This window comes from Alosa alosa, chromosome 11, assembly GCF_017589495.1.
Source record: "Alosa alosa isolate M-15738 ecotype Scorff River chromosome 11, AALO_Geno_1.1, whole genome shotgun sequence".
NCBI lineage: Eukaryota > Metazoa > Chordata > Actinopteri > Clupeiformes > Clupeidae > Alosa > Alosa alosa.
This window is the reverse complement of record NC_063199.1, coordinates 1,826,937-1,849,693: the sequence shown is the minus strand read 5'-3', so window position 1 is coordinate 1,849,693 and position 22,757 is coordinate 1,826,937. Positions and strand designations below refer to the sequence as shown.

General features: G+C 40.7%; 1 protein-coding gene across 4 annotated transcripts in view; it reads left to right on the top strand.

Moving 5' to 3' along the window:
• Positions 1-22,757, top strand: part of snx1a (sorting nexin 1a) — a 94,593-nt gene that overhangs the window by 5,757 nt on the left and 66,079 nt on the right. For all 4 annotated transcript variants that reach the window (XM_048256496.1, XM_048256497.1, XM_048256498.1 and 1 more), the window contains exon 2: positions 18,547-19,873. In XM_048256496.1, the coding sequence (XP_048112453.1) occupies positions 18,547-19,873 (1,327 nt within the window). The remainder of the gene's footprint in view (positions 1-18,546; positions 19,874-22,757) is intronic.

Genomic DNA, 22,757 nt, shown 5'->3' with positions numbered 1-22,757 from the left:
AAGCTGAAAATCACCACCACAGAATGAGATAATATATGGGTAAATAATACATTTTCTGAATCCTTAGTCATGCCAGTATGGCAGTGTTTGCATTTTGTATCTCTAATGCTCCCTGATGCCACAGGATTAAAAGAAAAAATATGACTTAGGCGGAAATGGCAGAAAAATGTGTGTTATTAAAAGTTTGAAGAGCTCCAGGGTCTGCTGTATTTGTCCAAAGTGTTCACAAAAGGACTTGAATGAAAGCTTAGATTGTCCTCTTTAATATGATACCAAACATAATGAAATCAAATATGCAAATTTCTTTAACAAAGGCCAATAGCAAGATAGGCACCTGCGTCAAAAATGTGTTTTTTCAATGGGGGAGGGTAACTTTAACCACACTAATTTAGCTGTGACTCCAGAAGGGTTATCATACAAAAATGTTAACTACAGACATGTATCTTTTCAAAAATTATAAGCAACCTTTGCCACCTTGAGTGGTACCGACATCTCATCTGGCCCATTGACTAATTACACAAATATGATCTTCTATGGTCAAAACCAGTCAATTATTGTGTCAGTAAAGAGTAGTTCAATAAATAGGTACAAATAGGCTACACAATTAGCCTACTTTGGCCTAACTTTCATTCTACATGTTGACCAAGGTTGCCACACTAGACCTTAAAGGAACACGCCAACATATTGGGAAATATGCTTATTCGCCGTCTCCCCAAAAGTTAGATGATGCATACCCTTCTCATCTCTGTGCGTGCAGTTCAGTTACCATAGACAGTAAAAGAAATGGACGAACATACTCCATTGTTTTCAAAGGGAGGGCATTGACACAAATTGAACGTTTTTTCAGTTGGTCCCCCCAGTACTGCGCAGACTCACACTTAACTTTGTGAAGTTAGGCATCGAACTGAATCTTGTAACTCATCTCAGCTCGCTACTTCCTTCCCCTCCCTCCCGTGCTGCTCCCGTGCAATTGAAACTCCTAAACGCGCATCTCGTCTGTGATTTGCTGGAACAGTTTGTTATGTTTTTATGGGCTAGGTTTGCCCAGGTTATCTTTGTTGCCGTTTTTGGAGCCTGGGCTGTCCACAGAGATCGCATGTTTTTAAGGTGTATTCAGGGCACAGAGAGCTAGCGGATGGTTAGGTGATGTTTGCAGTTAGTGACATAAAATGTTTCTAGCCTAAAAAACGTGAGGCATCGGTAGGGTTGGGTATCGTTTGGGTTTTATCCGATACCGGTGCTAAATCGATACTTTTAAAACGGTGCCGGTGCCGAAACGGTGCCTGTACCGGTACTTTGTTTTTAAAATGTTTTAAATTAAAATGGTCTAAAGCATGAATTGCTTTTTTTTATTATTGATAAGACAAATTTGAACATGAAATTGAACTGTTAGCCTATATTCAATTTACTATCAATATCTCATTGCTCCTACGAATAATTAAATGTTAAAACAGCTTGCCATGCATGCACACACAATGGTAGGCTAAAGCTCTGCTTTCTAGTTTATCCAGTGTAGGCGGTTTGCCATAAGGTATGTTAAAACCGCTTTCCATAAAACTGCCAGGTCATGGACAACGGCATTTGCAAGCAAGCTAATCTAACAGGGACTCTACTTTCCAGTTAATTCAGTGTGTTCCCAGATGCTTCAAGAAATTTCATGTCTTAACCCATAACACGCAATAGTTTTGAACATGTTAGGCTACATGTCGGTGTTGAAGTGTTTAGATTCCCAGCGCTAGCCTAGGCATTTTAACAGCAACTATGGCTATGCGCTAACACCTGTCAGCTGAGTTTAATTAGGGATAACGTACAGAGATGGTTTCTTAGCCTCTTTGACAGCTCAGTGACATCAGGTATGTAACCTACATATTTATGTTTTTGCCAGCTAACTTTTAACATGATCTTCAAATTCATTGTGATACTATATGGGCCTCATGCACATAAAAGATTAATATCATGCCATTATGTTGTTTAGAACACACCGTGAAATACAGTTTTCACCTTACAACTTTGCTGATAACATTTAAAATAAATGCCAGTTAGCGCATTAGCAAGGATATTTTGTAACATATAGGCTACTGTTGATGTTGTTTCATAGCCTTTTGCTTGTGTGTAGTTAGGCCCACTGCTAGATTTTGAAAGGAGCTCGCGATATCGTTTTAAAGTAAGCTACTTGGGCTCACGCAAGCTGTCAAACACTGTCCACTCGCCTATGTGGTGCACCCCTCTGGTTTATACAGTGTTTATGTTAGCTAACTGTATATGAATGTGTTGCTATCAGAGCAAGACATTAGAGATGGCGCATGACATGCAGTGATGCCTCGTATAAAAAATACAAAAAAAACGCTATTTATTAAGCACCGAAATGAGGCACCGAAATCCACGTTGTTATTCGATGCAGTTACTACCGTTTGCGTCGGCACCGGTGCCATATTAGAACATTGTTTCGGTGCCCAACCCTAGGCATTGGTTAGTAACCTGTAGACTGAATAGACGCCAATATCATGTTTACTTATTATGACTGCCTAATGCGGCCTGATGCACAGCCAAGTATTCTGATAGGGTCATGGAAGCTTGTACTTATTTATAAAAATTTTTTTTCTATAAGTATGCATTTTGTAGATATTATGACGTTGATGTATAAGTGTTTTGTAAATCTATGTAATTATGGCTTAAGCCTATCACTCTGATGGGTCATGTGACCTTTTGTACTTGTTTAAATAAATATGGCGACAGTCAGTCTGATATTCAAGTCTGATGAAGAACGTAAGCTCGAAACGTTAAACACTGGTGAAAGTCATTAAAAATTCCTGATGGGAGCAAGTGTCCGGACATTCCACCCTTTTTTCCATTTGATAGCCTAGCACTTTTTTCCAGCACCTGCCTTGGATATGCGCACCAACAAACAACTTTACATACTACCAGAGGTTCACTTGTTCATGTGTATGTTAAGTGTTTTAATGGCCTGTGGATAGAAGCTGTTTGTTCTGGTTTTTATACTCCTTCTGGAGGACAGCAGGGTGAGAAAGTGGTGTGAGGGGTGGAGGTGGTCTGTAATAATCCTTTTTGTCCTAGAAAGACATCGGGAGCTGGCAATGTCATCCAGGGAGGGCTGGGGGCAAATTATTGATTTTTCGGCTGACCTGATCACCCTCTGCAGCTTTTTCTTATCGCCCGCTGAGCAGCCAGCATACCACATGGTGATTGGGTGCGCCATCATGCTCTCAATGGTGGCACAGTAGAATGATACCAGCAGCCTCACCAGCAGCCTCTCCTCTAGGTTGCTTCTTCTGAGGACTCTCAGGAAGTGCATGCTGCTGGGCCTTCCTTACCAGTGTGGTGGTGTTTCCTACCCAGGAGAGGTCCACAGATAAAACAAATCCCCAGGAATTTAAAGGAGTGGACCCTCTCCATGCAGTCCCCATGTATGGAGGGGAGCGGGGTCAGCCCTGTGCCTTCTGAAGCCACTTCTTTTATTTTCCTTATGTTGATTGTTTCTTGCAAACCACTCAGGTAGCTGCTGCACCTCATCCCTGTAGGCTGACTCATCGCCCCCAGTTATGAGGCCCACCAAGGTGGTGTCATCTGCATACTTGATTATTATGTTGGTGGGATGGGTGGTACAGTCATGGGTGTATATGGTATACAGGAGTGGGCTAAGCACACAACCTTGTGCGGAGCCGGTGCTGAGCATGGTTGAGAAGGAGCTGTGGGTGCCGATCTTGATGGTCTGTGGGCGGCTTTGTTAAGAAGTCTTTAATCCAGGCATACAGTAGGTGGCAGAGGGAAAGTGTTCCAAGGCCTCTCCTCTAAATGGTTACCGGTTAGAATGTTATAGAGAAGAACAATTAATAATGTTGCTTTAAAAATGACATTGCCTTTACAAATTGATTTATGGCCGGTGGCACAATACTTTGCCTAACAGCCTTAAAGCTTAAATCAAAGCACATTAGATATCAAGGCTAACTGTTAAAAACACTGTGCCTGAATTCAGACGTGGGCCGAGATTTGAAAGTAGGCAATTAGCCTACATAATATTAGATCTTCAAAAATGCCTGATAGCCTAACTTCAAGCACAGAAAATGTCCTTGCTTTAAGCCCTGTAATAGCCTAACCCAGTGTAGATTATCATTAGAATACACACAGGGCAGCCGTGGCCCACTGGTTAGCACTCTGGACTTGTAACCGGAGGGTTGCCGGTTCGAGCCCCGACCAGTGGGCTGCGGCTGAAGTGCCCTTGAGCAAGGCACCTAACCCCTCACTGCTCCCCGAGCGCCGCCGTAGCAGGCAGCTCACTGCGCCGGGATTTGTGTGTGCTTCACCTCACTGTGTGTTCACTGTGTGCTGTTTGTGTTTCACTAATTCACCGATTGGGTTAAATGCAGAGACCAAATTTCCCTCATGGGATCAAAAAAGTATATATACTTATACTTATACACAGTGGGTCTGTTTGAAACGGAAGACAGCTGCCTACTGCCTCCCTCCCTACATAGAGAGCTGTCTTACTAGACATGACTTTGGATTAAATGCATCTTTTAAAAATGAATCTTTTCTAGAATCTTTGGTTAACACTACGCAGACCTCTCAAGTCTCACGCATTGAGCGTGAGACATACGCATTTCAATGACTTCACACGCTCACACGCCACACATGGCATTTCTCACTCCGAGAAATTATTAACTTGCCGCACAGAAATTCTAAGGGCTATATTTGACAAACGTGTCACACAACGTTGTTGTCTGTGCGCTCATTCAGCTCAGAGAGCTGCTGTTCAGTTACTAACCTATCGGCCAATCAGAAAGTAGGATTTCTCAACCAATCAGGAAATAGTTTTGTTTTGATGTGGGTCCGCAACGTGGAGACTGCTGGTCCGCGGAGTCGTGGAGTGAAATTAGCCAACCAAGGGTTGAGGTCAGGGGAAGGTGGGGGCCACACCATGAGTTTCTCATTTTATGCCCATAGCAGCCAATGACCCAGAGGTATTCTTTGCAGCATGAGATGGTGCATTGTCATGCATAAAGATGATTTTGCTACGGAAGGCATGGTTCTTCTTTTTGTACCGTGGAAGAAAGTGGTCAGTCAGAAACTCTACATACTTAGTCGAGGTCATTTTCACACCGTCAGGGACCCTAAAGGGGCCAACCAGCTCTCCCCATGATTCCGGCCCAAAACATGACTCCGCCATCTCCTTGCTGACGTCTCAGCCTTGTTGGGACATGGTGGTCATTCACCAACCATCCATTACTCCATTCATCTGGACCATCTAGGGTTTCACGGCACTCATCCGTAAACAAAACTGTTATTTTAAATTAGTCTTCATGTATTCCTGAGCCCACTGCAACCGTTTCTGCTTGTGAGCATTGTTTAGGGGTGGCCGAATGGTAGGTTTATGCACACTTGCAAACTTCTTTAGGATCCTACACCTTGAGGTTTGCGGGACTCCAGAGGCACCAGCGGCTTCAAATACCTGTTTGCTGCTTTGCAATGGCATTTTAGCAGCTGCTCTCTTAATCCTATGAATTTGTCTGGCAGAAACCTTCCTTATTATGCCTTCGTCTGCACGAACCCGCCTGTGCTCTGAATCAGCGACAAATTTCTTCATAGTAGGATGATCACACATAACTTTTTGGGAAATATCCAATGTTTTCATACCTTGTCCAAAGTAGTGTACAATTTCACACTTTTCAGCAGCAGAGAGATCCTTTTTCTTTTCCATATTGCTTGAAACCTGTGGAATGCTTAATAATGTGGAACATCCTTCTTAAGTAGTTTTCCTTTGATTGGGCTCACCTGGCAAACTAATTATCACAGGTGTCTAAGATTGATTTCAATGATCCAAAGAGCCCTGACACACAATACCATCCATGAGTTTAATAAAAAATAAATGTTTATGACACTTAAAAATATTTGCATAATAATAAACACTGTGTATGGTGCTATCAACTGCATGATAGGCCTATAGATATTTTCCTAGTGTCTCTGGTAGCCTATGTTATTTCACACATCAGTAATTTAGGATACATACCGGTACTTGGAAAAGGCAGATATATAGTGTTGGATATGAAAATCCTTTTTTATCAACTAGTAGGTCTACCCTATTATACAGGGGAGACACTGATTCATAAAATCTCACTAAATCTACTCTCATCCGGTAACGGGTCTGGGGTAGGGCTGCAGCTATCGATTCTTCTTGGAATCGAATATTCTAGCGATTATTTCATCGAGTAATCGGATAAAAAAATAATTTTTAATGCAATTTATTAATATGCACAACAAATGTCATGCTGTAAACTAGCCCTAGTTACTTAAGTAAGTTAGTAAGTTAATTTATCAGTTATAAGATAAGATAAGTTAACTTAGTCAGTTAATATATCTGTTTTATGTAGATTTGTGCATCTGCAGCATTTATCAATACTACCAAATAACCTCCTTTGCAAAAAATAACTGCAGTTTTTACAGTGCAATACAGTGCAGTACTTTAGTATTTTCATGTCCGAAATACTGCATTTCTGCAGTAAAGTACAGTAGGCTACTATGCTGTACAATGCAGTTTCCAGTGTCCAGTTTTCAGTGTCCAAAATGCTGTATTTCCTGCATGAGAACAGCAAATATTTCCTCAAAAACGGCAAAACTGTTTTAGATAGATAGATAGATACTTTATTGATCCCCAAGGGGAAATTCAGGGAGTCTCAGTAGCATACAGACATCACACACCACATGGACTTACAGCAGAAATGGTAAATATAAGTATAAGTATAAACTAAAACTAAATACTAAATATACTATATAAATTAAATGTAAAAAAATCCAGTGTGCTTCAGGGTGATCAAGCATGAGATGCTTGTGACAGGGCCTGTAGTTCTGTGTGCATGGTGAGGTGCTCAAGAGAGTGAGTGTCATGGTGAAGGTGCAAAAGTAGTCCAACAGTAGTCCTGTAGTTCTGTGTGCATGGTAAGGTGCTCAGTTTTCATACTCAGAAAACTACAGTTTTGACACTTGAAGTAATAAAAAACATTGGATGAAGCCAGGTTCAAAATTACTTTTTCATTGTGTTAACATATTAGATTAAAAGTCTTTTACACAGGGAATTTTGGATATCTCTTTTAGTTATTCTGTAAGTCAGGAAATACTGCAAATAGCCCTGCCAATTTTTACCATGTTTGTAGGAATAAAATGCTATATAAAACAGGCTAGGAATAATATATCAACAAACCCCTCTGTGTAAGCCTTCTAAATATAGTTAGGTATATGACTGGGATGTTTGGTGTATGTAGGTGCTTCTGAAGTGCAGATTTCATTCTCAGAGTGGGAGAGGAAACTAGTCCACCCATGGGTGCATCTCTGACTAGCACGTCTCTTAGGTGTGGAGGGAGGTTTACCAGAGACTTTCTAATGAGAAGACAGAGCACTCAAGAAATCCTCCATATAAATACATGGGGTTAGTTTGTAACGCAGTTGTCTACACATATCCCGCCCCTTCTGCAGCAAAAATGTACATATACATTGTGCCAATCATGTGGTGTGTTGTGAATACATCATGCCAATCATGTGGTGTGATCTCGCTGCTGGAGCAAGGTTGGTGTCGTGAAGTCTTGTGCACGCCGAAATACAGTAGATGCCTGATAAGTGCCCAAAAAGTGTTATAATATGGCCGCTGAGTGGAGGTACAAAGCTATGTAAATGACTACTGTTATAGCCTACACTGCCCTCTTTTAGCTGATTTCTACAGTGTCTGTTTTACTGTTGTAATTTATATAAAATATACTTTTATTTTTATTCTTTATTTCAGTAGCAGTCTATGCGCAGAGCCTAAAATCGTCAATAAAAAAGAGAATATTCATTTTTAAGTATTGAAGTATTTGGAACCGGAAACTGAAGAATACTTCAGTTGGAAATTCAACTGCCATTTGAAGAAAGATTCATTGATTCGTTACTGAGGGCCACCAGTCTACATTTTGGAGATGGATCACAGTGAAAATCCTTGTAGCCCTAACAGATGCAGTTGTGTAGGTTAATGTTGTGCCTTGCACAATGTTCTGTGCATGTTTTAGGGTAGGATGAGCCAGAACTGGACACGGACAATTATCTATAGTAAGAACTATAGAGGAAAAGTGTACATATTTAGAATTATTACAGGCGATATCTGAAATTATTAATTCATTATTTGACATAGAAAAGGGTTACTTTGTCCCAATTTGAATGCATGAAGTATTGTCTGAACAACTATCACACTGCAAACTGTATTTTAGTCAATTCTATTCGAGTTGATTTGCTTTTTATTTGATATGCTTTTCCTATTTTTTTATGATTTCGGCACATTTTTTTTACCCTATTCACCTGTAGTGTCTCGCCTTGTATTCAACACATTGAACAAGAAAGGGTTAATATACAAAATTGCCCAAGGGATGTCACTGGGCACCCTCCTAAATCTTAGAGATACATAGTCTACAAGATTCTGCAAAAAAAAAATAACTTTAACCGACAAAACCGGGTCTGACCCCATGGCTGCTGTACTATGATGAAGCAGTATTACGACCCCTATTACGTCACTTTCCGCCATATTGGACCTCTGCCATATTGGATTTAGTCCAAACTCTACGAAAAGTTTCAGCGGTCAGAAATTTCCTCAGATTTTCATGGAACTTGGCGGAGATGATCTTCTTCCCGAGCCGCACAAAAGATACTTGTCAGATTTTTCCACTTCATTTTTGTTTGCCCGTGACAGCCAATCAAATATGGCGATGAAGCCGCCAAACAGGAAGTGGACTAACATCTCTGTGGCATTTTGAGCTAACATAACAAAACTCGATACCATTAGTCAGGACACTGTCCCAATCACTCACAGCAATTTTTATGCATATACATTGAACACTCTAGCGCCACCACCAGTTCAATGCTGGACATGCGTTCATGCGCGTGATCCTTGACTCTTTTGTCTGATTTTCACAATTGAGGTAGCGTCTAAATCCTTGGACCATCCCGAGTTCATCAACTCCTATCCCATCACTTTCCGCAATATTGGACCTCCGCCATATTGGATTTATCCGATTTTCACGGAACTTGGCGGAGATGATCTTCTGCCCGAGCCGCACAAACGATACTTGCCAGATTTTTGAATTTCATTTTTGTTTGCCTGTAACAGCCAATCAAATACGGCGACGAAGCCACCAAACAGGAAGTGGACTAACATCTCCGTGACGCTTTGAGTTAACATAACAAAACTCGATACCGTTAGTCAGGACACTGTCCCAATCACTCACAGCAAGTTTCATGCATATACATTGAACGCTCTAGTGCCACCACCAGTTCAATGCTGGACATGCGTTCATGCGCGTGATCCTTGACTCTTTTCGTCTGATTTTCACATTTCAGGTAGCGTCTGAATCCTTGGACCATCCCGAGTTCATCGACCCCTATCCCGTCACTTTCTGCCATATTGGATTTAATACAAACTCTATTAAAAGTTTCAGCGGTTACAAATCGCATCCGATTTTCAAGGAACTTGGCTGAGATGATTTTCTGACCGAGCCGTACAAACGATACTTTTTTTTAATTTCAAGTTTATTTGCCCGTGACAGCCAATCACACATGGCTATGATGCCGCCTAACAGGAAGTAGACTAACATCTCGGCTACGCTTTAATGTATGAAGTCCAAACTTGGTACAGGGACTTGGTATCTGATTGTGAGGACGCACCAGGAAATTGGCATCATTTGGCCTCTATAGAGGGTGCTACAATACAGGAAGTGAGCTCATATCTCAGCAACACTTTGATGTATGAAGTCCAAACTTGGTCTAGGGACTTGTTCCATTGTTGATAAAAAGCTATCAATAAAAACTAAGAATGAAGCCAGGTAATTTCTGAATGTTGCCTGGTTATAATAGTACTTATGTTAAAACTTTCATTTAAAATGTCTTAATGTTTGTCTCATATCATACAGCAAATAGGGGCAGCCGTGGCCTACTGGTTAGGACTTTGGGCTTGGAACCGAAGGGTTGTCGGTTTGATCCCCGACCAAGTGCCCCTTGAGCAAGGCACCTAACCCCTCACTGTTCCCCGTGCGCTGCTATGGCAGCTCACTGCTCTGGATTAGTGTGTGCTTCACCTCACTGTGTGTTCACTGTGTGCTCTGTGTGTTCACTAATTCACGGATGGGATAAAAGCAGTGACCAAATTCCTTGTATATGCAAGTATACTTGGCCTATAAACCTGATTTACATTTACAAAACTGTTAAGCTTTCTCAAGAAAGAAGAAGCATACTGCAGAAGTTGAGCACATTGAACAGTATTGCGCACTGACTCAGACAACTGTTCACCAAGTGTTCAGTGGTCATTCCTGTATGAGATGGCATCAAATAGAAGAAAGTTGTATTTGTTAACCACTCAGGATAATATTACAGGAGCAAAGCTGCCTTCTAAACAGCACGTCCAGCTACTTTCTTCATTGTCATTTGCAACAGAAGGAGATGGTTAAGTTAGCTGCTACTAGAAACGTGGAGAAAGTGGAGAAATTCCGGGATAGGGCTAGAATTCCTCTGCGCTACAAGCAAGATATAATAAAGAAGGTTGAAAAACTGTTCACAGAATGGACGGCTTTGAAAAAGAACGCCAAAAGAAGGTCAGAAACACAGAAGAAGAAAGAACATGTTTACCTCAGACTATAATGACATTTTTGATGTTGCCTATGCAAATGTTATTGACTTGTATTAACTAACTTTAAGTCAATTGAGCTACCTCTAAATATTCTCCAAAACTCATAAAACTTTGCAAATAATGTTTTTTCAACAAATGTAACATATTCAGGGGGTCAGAGCATAATAAAATCAGGTATTATTTTTTTCTCTCAAAATAAGGACCACCCTAGAGGACGCACTGGGAAATTGGCATTGATCATTTGGCCTCTATAGGCGGCGCTGCGATACGGGAAGTGAGCTCGTATCTCAGCGACGCTTTGTATGAAGTCCAAACTTGATAAAGGGACATGTTAGCTGATTGTGAGGACATGCAAGGAAAGTGGTCTCATTTGGCCACTAGGGGCGCTGTAATAAAGAAAGTGAGCTCATATCTCAGCAATGCTTTGATCAGAAAATGTCTAATAAGGGGAGAACTGCCACTCTCAGAAAACTTCCGGTTTCTGAACTGGTTGCAGTTCCTTCTGTGGTTCCACATGAGGGCACTCGTCCACGAGTGCAGAATGCCTGGAGGTCTATGGAGCTGTACCCTCAAAATCCACTTTTCTCGGGTTATAATTTTTTTTCAAGTAATTACAGTGCATGAAAATGCACTGTTCTGTTATCTGAAGTCTTCTTCTTCTTCTTCTTCTTCTTCTTCTTATTCTTCCCACCAAATTTCTGCGTCTAATTCCGCTTCAACCGTTTAACATAGAAACTTCGTTCAAACTTTGTAACGTAGGTCTTGAAAAGGACACTTGAGGAATGTATTTTTCACTTTTGTAAACTTTATACTTTTTGAGATATTAACAAAAAACAAGCTTATTTTTCCACATAGACTTTGCATTAGCACTATGACATCACAATGGACTAATTAACTTGATTTGCACCTGTATCAACTTCCAGCTGCTCACTACTAGGACCCATCAAAGGGCCAGTTAAACTGATTGCACCTGTATCAACTGCTTTCTGCTTAACTAGGCCAACTCTCTCTGTGTCTCTTAATTCTACAAGGATATAAGGCACATTCCATCCAACTTTCTATCCATTCATCCTCTTCAAACCATTCACTCATCCACCCATTAAACTATACATCAACATCCATTAAACAATCTGCCTATCAACATCCATTCAACTTTCTGTCTATCAACATCCATTACACTATCTACATTCAACTTTTAAACTATATACTCTGTCTCAGGCTGTTTCAAAATAAATGTCCTCACTACAATAATTACAGTGCATGAAAATGCAATGTACTGTTCTTCCTAGGCAACTTACCACTTACCGCTTACCACTTTTTCCGTACGCTATTTCTCTTGAACAGTTTAACTTAGAAACTTCATTCAAACTTTGTAACGTAGGTATTCAAACGGACCAAGCTGCTATGTCTTTTCAACTTTTATACTTTTAAACTATGAAAGAAAAACTTTTTAAGAATCCCCATAGACTTAACATTGCCGACAGACATCATATCTGGCCGTTAAGCAATTAGAATCCTATGGCAGCTGTTCAGGCCACCTGCAGCCTCAGGCTTTAAGCATACAATCTGGGTCAATTAAGACTACACATCCTATTCAACTGTTTCCTCTGCCCAAAACTGTTTCAAAATAAAAGTCCTCACTACAATAATCCACTGTTAAACAATGTAACCCATTAAACTACTGAACTTTTTACATGCAACTTTTAAACGGTCTACTTTTAAACCATCATTATACTATCTATCTATTAAACTAGCTGTCTATCAACAACTTTTAAACTATCTACATTCAACTTTTAAACTATATACATTCAACTTTTAAACAGTCTACTTTTAAACTATGATTAAACTATCTATTAAACTAGCTGTCTATCAACAACTTTTAACTTGTCATCAACTATGACTCCTAACCACTGTAGCTAGTTAGCATGTTAGCATTTTTAACAAAACTGCTAAAAATGATTAGCTAGGTTAGCTAAGTCACATGGTTACCATAGTTAGCATTGTTAGCATGCTAGTTAGTATAGTTAGCATAACTACTAAAAATGATTAACTAGGTTAGCTGTCACATAGCTAGCATTGTTAGCATGTTAGTTAGCATAACTGCTAAAATTATTAGCTAGGTTAGCTAAGTCACATGGTTAGCATAGTTAGCATGTTAATTAGCATAACTACTAAAAATGATAAGCTAGGTTAGCTAAGTCACATGGTTAACATAGTTAGCATGTTAGCATTGCTAGCATAGTTAGCATGTTTAGCAAAACTGCTAGAAAACGTTAGTTAAGTTAGCTAAGTAGCATGGTTAGCATAGTTAGCATTGCTAACATAGTTAGCATGTTTATCAAAACTGCTAGAAAACGTTAGCTAAGTTGCATGGTTAGCATGTTAGCATTTCTAGCACTGCTATAAAACATTAGCTAAGTAGCATGTTTAGCATAGTTAAAAATCTTAGCATAACTGCTAGCAAACATCAGAGCCATTCCAACTTTCAGTTATTGTTAAATATCTACCTATACACAGCCATTAAACTATTTGAATATCAACATTCATTAAACTTCCAGTCTGTCAACAACTTTTAAACTATTTACCTTCAACTTTTAAACGGTCTACTTTTAAACTATCATTAAACTAGCTGTCTATCAACAACTTTTAAACTATCTACTGTCTATCAACAACTTTTAAACTATCTACATTCAGCTTTTAAACAGTCTACTTTTAAACTATCAACTTTTATTAAGCTATGCAACCACCATGTCTATCCTAGCATCACCGTAGTAACCATCTCTGTATTATCTGTTTTAACGATACATGATATTTTACATCACAACTTAAGCATTTTCATGCACTGGTAATTCCTTGGAATTGCATTTCTAGTTCACTATTAAATAATTTAACTATTTAAACTACTCAGCTATTTAACTGTTCAGCCATTTCAACTGTCCATTGTTATCAACTATGACTCCTGCCAACTGTTTCCAAATAAAAGTTTGTTTGGCATTTTATGTTAATAAACAGTATGTTTATATTTTCATGCACTGGTAATTTCCTCGAAATTACATTTTCTAGTTTGAATATTGTATTCGAAAGGGGAGGCAAAGAAAATACACTTGGTTGAGTATTATATTTTTTAAAGTCACTTAATTGTCCTAAAAAGCCTTTCAAACATGTCAATGACGTCATTCATTAGCACAATGCTAGCGTGTTATGGGCAACAACGACCCAACCTGTAAGAAATCAAAAGGACATAAGTACTCGCTCATTCAACTTTTGACCTATAACCCATGTTGAAGTTATACAAACTACAATCAAATCTGAGATTTGTCAACGACAATCAGGTGAAAGAGACAAATTTAGCCGTCTAACTCCATTGACTCCTATTCATTCTGCACTCATGGCGATCGCCCCCAGTGGAAATCTGGTGGAACTGCAACCAAAATTCGGTACAATGGGACTTAATACGGAGTGGCCAGGCTCTCCGTAGATGGGCTCTGCTTTGATGTATGAAGTCCAAACTTGGTACAGGACATGGTAGCTGATTGTTACAGCGCCCCTATAGGCCAAATTACACCAATGTCCTTGTGGGTTCTCACAAAGTAAATGAGCTGATATCTCAGCCATTCTTTATCCAATTGCTATGAAAGTTGCTGTAAGTGCTTGCTCATGCCATGGCAACGCCATTCCTGCTAGTGTACAGCTAGGCCCCCACATTGCTGCTTGCAGCTATATTTATTGGGGGCCAAGCAGCGAAGCTGCGAAGGCACCCATTGAGGTACTAGCTTTTCCTATTATTATACTTCCGCCATTGGAGTCTATGGCAGCCCATAGAACGCCTGGCTAAAAAGTGCAGATTTTTTGGCAGAAAGTTTCGGGACACTCCACTGACCATTCACACTCATTTACGGACCTCTAAATCCAGCCATCTAGCGCCACCAACAGGTCAAAATCTGGCCAAAAATTGAACCGCTGGGTTTAAAGAATGATATTTTTATGAAATTTGGCACACTGATTCAGCACTGTCCCATGATCACTCTCACCAATTTCCAGAACTCTATGCCCAACACTCTAGCGCCACCAATGGGTCGAACCTGGATTGCATTCACACATGTGACCATTGAACGGTGCGTCCGATTTTCACATAACAGGCACCGTTGGAATCCCTGGGCCGACCTAAGTTCAATGACCCCTATTACGTCACTTTCCGCCATATTGGACCTCCGAGAGGAACAGGAAGTAGGCTAACATCTCGGCTATGCTTTAATGTATGAAGTCCAAACTTGGTACAGGGACTTGGTATCTGATTGTGAGGACGCACTAGGAAATTGGCATCATTTGGCCTCTATAGGGGGGCGCTGCAATACAGGAAGTGAGCTCATATCTCAGCAACGCTTTGATGTACAAAGTCCAAAACCTGTCATAAGTGACTCATGATGAGTGACAAAATATTTACAAGGTGTTTGTAGACAGAAGTTACATTTTGTGTGAACAGTTATATTGATATTGCACCATCATTTAGTCACAAATATGCAGATAACACCACTATCATCGGCCTCATAAGTGTAACTGAAGGCAACTGAAAAGGTTCCGTGTGAGCAATTCCTGTTGGTGCATTTTTATAAAGCCATCATCACTTCATCCATCACTATCTGGTAGGGGTGTCAATGCATCTCAATCTCGAACTTCGAACTCAAAAGTAGAATCGATGATGCAGCCACACCCCCAATGTCACGTCCAGCATGTATGCCAAGATACACAAACGCGCACGCACGTGCTGAACTGCGGCGTCAACACTCCTATAATTTTAGTATATTTTTTGGGGGGGGGGGCTTTTTATGCCTTTAATGATAGGACAGTGGAGAGAGACAGGAAGCGAATGGGAGAGAGAGCAGGGGTGGGACCACGGGGCGGGAATCGAACCCGGGTCGCCGGCGTACGGTGCAGGTGCCCCAGCCAACACTCCTCTAATTTTAGGCTGCAGCCAATTAAAATACACATCAACCTACCGAAATCGAAGCCCCTCTTGCTACTTTGAAATCACCCGTGTGGAAGTATTTTGTCGTTCATTCACGTCAATTAACACTAACTTAGCCTACTCAACTTAGCAAGTGAAAAGATGATCTAGGCTAGTTACAGTCCAAAATTACTTTAAGGCTTAAAATGCACATTGATAGGTACATATTTCATGAACACTAACCTTGGGTCTCTTCGTAGTGTGCTGAAACAATCAAATTATCATTCTTTGTTGTTTCATTTCACTATGTTCACGTCTCTGTTTAGCCTAATGTTTGTTCTGTTTACATTACAACCTCGCGGTTGGAACGGTTTCAAAAAGTGGGCAGCCGTGGCCCACTGGTTAGCACTCTGGACTTGTAACCGGAGGGTTGCTGGTTCGAGCCCTGACCAGTGGGCTGCGGCTGAAGTGCCCTTGAGCAAGGCACCTAACCCCTCACTGCTCCCCGAGCGCCGCCGTTGTAGCAGGCAGCTCACTGCGCTCACTGTGTGCTGTTTGTGTTACACTAATTCACCGATTGGGTTAAATGCAGAGACCAAATTTCCCTCATGGGATCAAAAAAGTATATATACTTATACTTACTTAAAATAAAAAGCGGTTTCAAAATAAAAGCCCCCCCCCAAAGAGAAAAGGAAAAGGGCAAAAAAAAGTAAACAACATATAAGGAATGCATTAATAGTAATATGTGACCCTGCAAGGCGAAACCAGTCGTTTTGGCAAAATTTACAACATTAAGTTATTGTGCTCACATGAACGGTCAAAAACGAAGCTTTCCAACGATATGTATATTGAGGGTATTGCAAAAAGTATCGCTAAGATAATCGCATCCAAAGTTGGCATGGTTCTCCTGTCACAATACGCCAGATACGCCATTGTCACGTGCGATAGTGTGAGGGCACAGCTATTATTAGCCTTATAGCGTGACTTTGAAGCGGATGACTGAATATGTGCAGTTTCAACCGTGCAGTAAGTGTCTTTTTCTGCCCCATAGTAGTACCTGGGACGTCATAAGGTGTCATCATAGAATATAATTAATGTATTTCGGGGGAAGTAAGGGGAGAGGAAGTTATGTGTACACAGATTGTGTATACTTTTTAAAATGCGCTAGCCTAGCCTACGTCAATGAAAAACTTCTCCTGGTCACTAAAATGACACAATGATGTTTCTAAATGTTTGTGCTTTTGACCGTCCGTGCCCTGAAAGGCAAGTCTTTCACATTCATATGTGGTTACATCTGCCAAGAACGCTGACACATTGAGTAATGAGTAGCCTAATGAGTAAATTTTAGCTCTACCGTAAAACCTTATAGCGGCGTGGACAAAGGGAATGACTGCTAATGTGTTGAATCTTCACCTAAATAAAGTCAGGGTTTAACTGTCAAAACGTTTATCCGTGAAATTTGTTCACAATATGAAAGTGTAGACTGTATACCATCAAATTATAGTAAAACGTGAAATTCGACATTTTAACCCGTACGTTTGTTTATCGTGGATTTTCTCAAAATAGCACCGTGCGTAAAATGACTGGTTTTGCCTTGCAGGGTCACATATATAAAAAAAGATCGAAAATCGAATCGAATCGTGACCTATAAAATCAAAAATTTAATCGAATCGAGGATTTGGAGAATTGTGACACCCCTACTATCTGGTACGGGAGTTCAGACAGTCGCACCAAAAGGAAATTTGAGACAAAGTCTCTGACATGCAGTACCCTCCAGAATTATTGCCACCTCTGCTAAAGTTGACTAAAAACTGGTATAAAAAATGTATTTTTTGGTGAATTATTGTAATCTCACAATGAAAACAGTGAGAAAATCCAACCTTGAAGGGAAACAAATTTATTTAGCGAAAAAGGAAAATCTCATAAAGAAATAAATATTTTTAACAAAACCACGTCGCTCACAATTATTGGCACCCCTACTTGGCCAATAAAACAGCTTGTAATATTCTAACCCCTCACTGCTCCCCGAGCGCCTCTGTTGTAGCAGGCAGCTCACTGCGCCGGGATTAGTGCTTCACCTCACTGTGTGTTCACTGTGAGGTGTGTTTTACTAATTCACGGATTGGGATAAATGCAGAGATCAAATTTCCCTCATGGGATCAAAAGAGTATATATACTTATACTTATACTTGAACAATGTCAAACTTATTGTAGCTCATCCTGAGCATCTTATGGATGACCTACTGTCCGTCGGGAGCCAGGTATCGGCTGATGTTCCAAACACAGGCAGGAAAAACAAGACGATTGCCTTTTCCCAGTCTCTTGCCTTCGGAATCCTCCTGAAATAGATCTCCGGGACCCCCCTGTCCATGTGTGGCGCGAAGCTATGGTGCTCTGTTACACATGCTGCCATTTCCTCGGCTGATTTCGCGATTTCTTCAAGAAGAAACTGGCATCGCTGATATTCACAGCCTGTGTGTCTATAGCATAGACTGTATAAAATTAGTCCATCGGTGCACAGCGTGAGCACTGACACCACCAGTCCGCCCCAGCTTGAGTCGGCCCGGGCTTTTTCTACTGTTCTATTTTTCCTAAAATGATGATTTTTGCATTATACTGTAGGGGGATTTTTTTCCAGGCAAGAAATTCTCATCTCAAGAGAAAATGAGGGAGAGAAGCACGATTTTTTGAAAATACTACCGGGTTTCTGTGAAACAAAGCTTAATGCAAATCGGTGAAGTATCCCTTTAAATTCAAAACCTAATTAAAAAATTATCACTAGCAGAAAGACCAGAGACAGTGCCTCCAGATATACTTTTATACTCTAACCAACCTTCCAGAAATACCCTGTGGAAAAGTCTTCAAGACATTTCTTGTGATGTACCTTTAAGATATCTTTTAAGTATCAGGGGTTGGGAGAATGATGACTTTTCTTTGCTATTTGCAGGAGGATGTGATTGGAGCAGAGGCCAACAATGCTCCAGATGACATCTTTTCTGAATTACCAACTGACAATGTCATTAATCCTTTAACTGATTCCATAATCAAGTTAGACATGGATGCAATTGACAAACAAGGTGAACAACCTGTTGACATCGAACCAAAGGAAGAACCAATCAAGGCACCTGATAGCATTTTGTGGACACCACAGAGTACTGTGAGCAAACCAGAAGACAATGTCAGAACTCCCCTTATTGTCCAGAGTGAATCTGTCATGCATATGTTATCTGCTGACCTCATCAATGAATTTTCTTCTGATTCACCTGGTAAAATATTGGATGAATGTGAACTTGAGACAGACAGTAGTACAACTTATGATCTGTCTCGAGAGACGGAGAACCCAATTGGTGAACCTGTCAGTGATAGTCAAAATATACCAGTGGTAGATGTCCTCCTTGAGCAAGGGAGTGCTAATTCTGACTGCCCTGGTAAGATATTGAATGAATGTGAACTTGAGACAGACAATGGTCCAACTAATGATCTGTCTCAAGAGACCGAGACCAAACCAACTGGTGAACCTGTCAGTGACAGCCAAGACATACCAGTGGTAGATGTCCTTCTTGAGCAAGGGAGTGCGGAGTCTGACTGCCCTGGTAAGATATTGGATGAATGTGAACTCGAGACAGACAATGGTCCAACTAATGACCTGTTTCAAGAGACAGAGACCAAACCAACTGTTGAACCTGTCTTTGATGGCCAAGACATACCAGTGGTAGATGTCCTCCGTGAGCAAGGGAGTGCGGAGTCTGACTGCCCTGGTAAGATATTGGATGAATGTGAACTTGAGACAGACAATGGTCCAACTAACGACCTGTTTCAAGAGACAGAGACCAACCCAACTAGTGAACCTGTCCGTGATGGCCAAGACATACCAGTGGTAGAAGTCCTCCTTGAGCAAGGGAGTGCTGTTGGTGAAAACTCAGCTGTGTGTGTCAAGGAACCACTGTCAGATATCAGAGAAGAACCTCCTTGTGACAACTTTTCAGAGTTGTTAAGTGAACCTGCCAGCAAACAACAGAGAGACCTCTTTGGTGACCCTTCTGACGATCTTTTTAGTGAGTTGCTCAATGGTAAAGATGAGCTACAGAGCTCCGACTCAACGGATATCTGCCGAGAAGCTAAAAACACCCTAATCACTGGACCTCTGAGTGATGACCTGGACAATCCTCCATCTGATGTTTTATCTGAGGACTGTGTGATGAAAGTTACAAGTCCAAACTCTGACTCTTCTTCTGACAGTCGTACCAGAGATGAGGAACAAGATATATTTGCAGGTAATATTCTAATATATTATATGTTTTTATACAGAAAATAATTATTGTAACATCTGCATCTTGTACCCAGGTCCGAGTCTGACATGAGGTCCTTAACCCACCCCACATCTCTATCTTCCACTCATTTCCTGTATAGTCTTCACTGCCTGTTTAATAAAACAGGCCCTCCAGGTAGGGCTGAAACGATTACTGGAGTAATTCGAATAAGTCGATTTCAAAAAATGATCGAGGAAAATTCTCTGCCTCGAAGCTTTGTTTAATTTCTATCACTTCGTTACGTGGTCTGCTCAGCTCAGGGATTATTGTTTCACACGGACTGTTATTACTGACGCACACCCCCAGAATTAAGTGGGCGAAATGACTGAAACCGTCCGTAAAAGGCAGAGAATGTCCAAATTGGGATCATTTCAAACTTAGAAAAGAAGACAAGGTGCAATATGTCCACTGCTTAGCAGAACTAGCGTACCGCAACGATGATTCAACATCTAAACCGAAAGCATCCAGTTGTTAACACCAGCTCATTAAGCGTAGCCGTCGACAAGGCAACATAAACACTGATGTTGGCTAATTTAAATAGTACATTTTAAGTAGTAAACGAATGCATGTAAGTGACCATTGCAAGTGAGCAATACACTAAAAACTCATCACACACACTCATCTTGTCTCTCGCTCGCACACGCGCGCCGACACACACACACTCCCGGTGTTGGGTTAGGCTACCTCACCTAACGCCTAAGCCAGACATAATTATTAAAGCCTTTACCAAAAAATAACTGCATTACTTTAAGTTTCAAAACTGTAGTTTTGGAGGAAATATTTGCAGCATGATTCTTGAGCATAATAATAAATTGCACTTAAGTAACGCGAAATTATTATGACCGCCGCTAGCGAAGCGGTCATATAATGAATGATTGTCAAAGTTTTTTTTTTTTTTTTTTTACCCCCGTCATCTACTTCCTGAATTTTTGGTCAACGATACCCAGGACACTGAAACACCGGGGCACATGAAATTTGGTGGGTATGTAGCCCCACTAGACTTTTACGGAAAAATTTCGTTTGGTCCCCGGGGGCCACACCCCCTCCGCGCTGGGCCCACCGAAACCCAAAAAATGCAGTTTTTCCTAAATAACTACCTGAACTGTGGCACCGAGGATGAAGAAACTTTTATGGCATGTTGGTCTCAAGGGGCCACATCAACCTAGCCCATAATCACTCATTTGTGATTTGCACCCCCCCGGTAAGAAATGAAAATGCAATATTATTCTGCTTTAATCACCCCTCTCTTCAGTTAAGATGTTCAGAACTGCACCAAATTTTATGTGTATGATTAACCGGGCATTCTCCGGGGGTATGCCAAGTTTCGTAGAATTTCATCCATGGTGGTGTCTAAAAAAATTAAGTTATGTGTACATTTAGTGACTGTACACTCATTGGCCTTTAGATGGTGGTGCACACATATACACACGCACACACATACAGGCACGCACATACTATCGGTATCGGCCGATACATAATTACAAATTCAGTAGGATTAAAGGAAAACCAAATATTCATCATCATCATCATCATGGCTGCATTTCCAGTATTGGTGATACGTAGTCGTTTGTCCACCAGATGGCGCATCGTTGCAGTGAGACGTAATTTTGTTGGAAGTTAATCTAAAGTGGGTTGGAAAAACAATGGACGCTTCCTACAAGGACTGTAGTTTACCGCAGAGAACGTCTAATAAGGATAGGACGATTTTCACATGAAATGTAATTCCCATTTCTTCTTGAAGCCGAAAAAAATCTGAGAATGTTTATCGGACATGCTTGGTTTTTACTGCAGGTACGTTAATCTTATTATATCAATAGCTATAGGACCTAGGTACAATAATGTTACCGTTAGCATTGGTTGAGTGATGGAGGCTAATTTGATTTGCATTTGTAGAAAACTATAAATGCGGTTATACAAAGCAAATTGATAGCAGCACTAATTGTATCTTTCGACTGTCATCTCATTTGCTTATGACCATAACCTAGGCTACTAACAGGAGCTAAGTGAGTTAGCCACAACACGTTCGCTACGTGATGGTTTTTTAATGGAAAATATATAGGCTACCTGAAAGATAACCTGTCTATGATGCATCCTAAACACCGGGCTGGGAACATTTCTGCTCAAAGTCTCAAAAAGCGCCTAAGTCAACGTTCATTCCCAAACACCCATATAGGCTACTTCAATCCTCTTATTTTCAAAGGTGATTCAAGTAAGGAAGAGCATGGCCCAAAGTAAAGTAACTAGGACTGAAACTACATAAATTCGTCAAAGTGAATAATTTGTGTCAACTCGCCGCAATGTAGATTTATTAACGCACCCGTGATCTACATCTCCATTTAAACCAAATGTTTTAGAGCAAAGACGTTGAGAGATATATCCAGGGCAGGGCTGTACCTACACATATTTGTTGCACGTGCTACAAAAAATCATTCTTTTGCGATGGATGATTTAGTACCAACGTTACACCGGTCCGATACAGTTTTGCCTATGGCTATACCGTGAGACTGAGATGCTTTTTGTTTGTTCGAAGTGCGTGTTTAGGGTGTGAGAGGAGAGTCGATGTGCTTTGATTCCAGCTTGGTAGTTGTAGTCTATGCGATTAAAAAACGTGTGTATGAAGTATCCAAACAATGATAACGCTTTCAGTATGACTGCTTTAACCACAGACCTTGAGCTACTGTAGCCTACAGTGGGTTGGGTTCCATTTAGAAGTGTCCATTTCATTCGCGCTTTCCGTGATTAACACAGCTGTGTGAAATGCATTACTACTGGTATGCAAAACTATTAACTTTTCGCCAAGAGGTGGCAGCTTAAGTTCGCTTGATACTGTAAGCCATTGGTTCCCAAA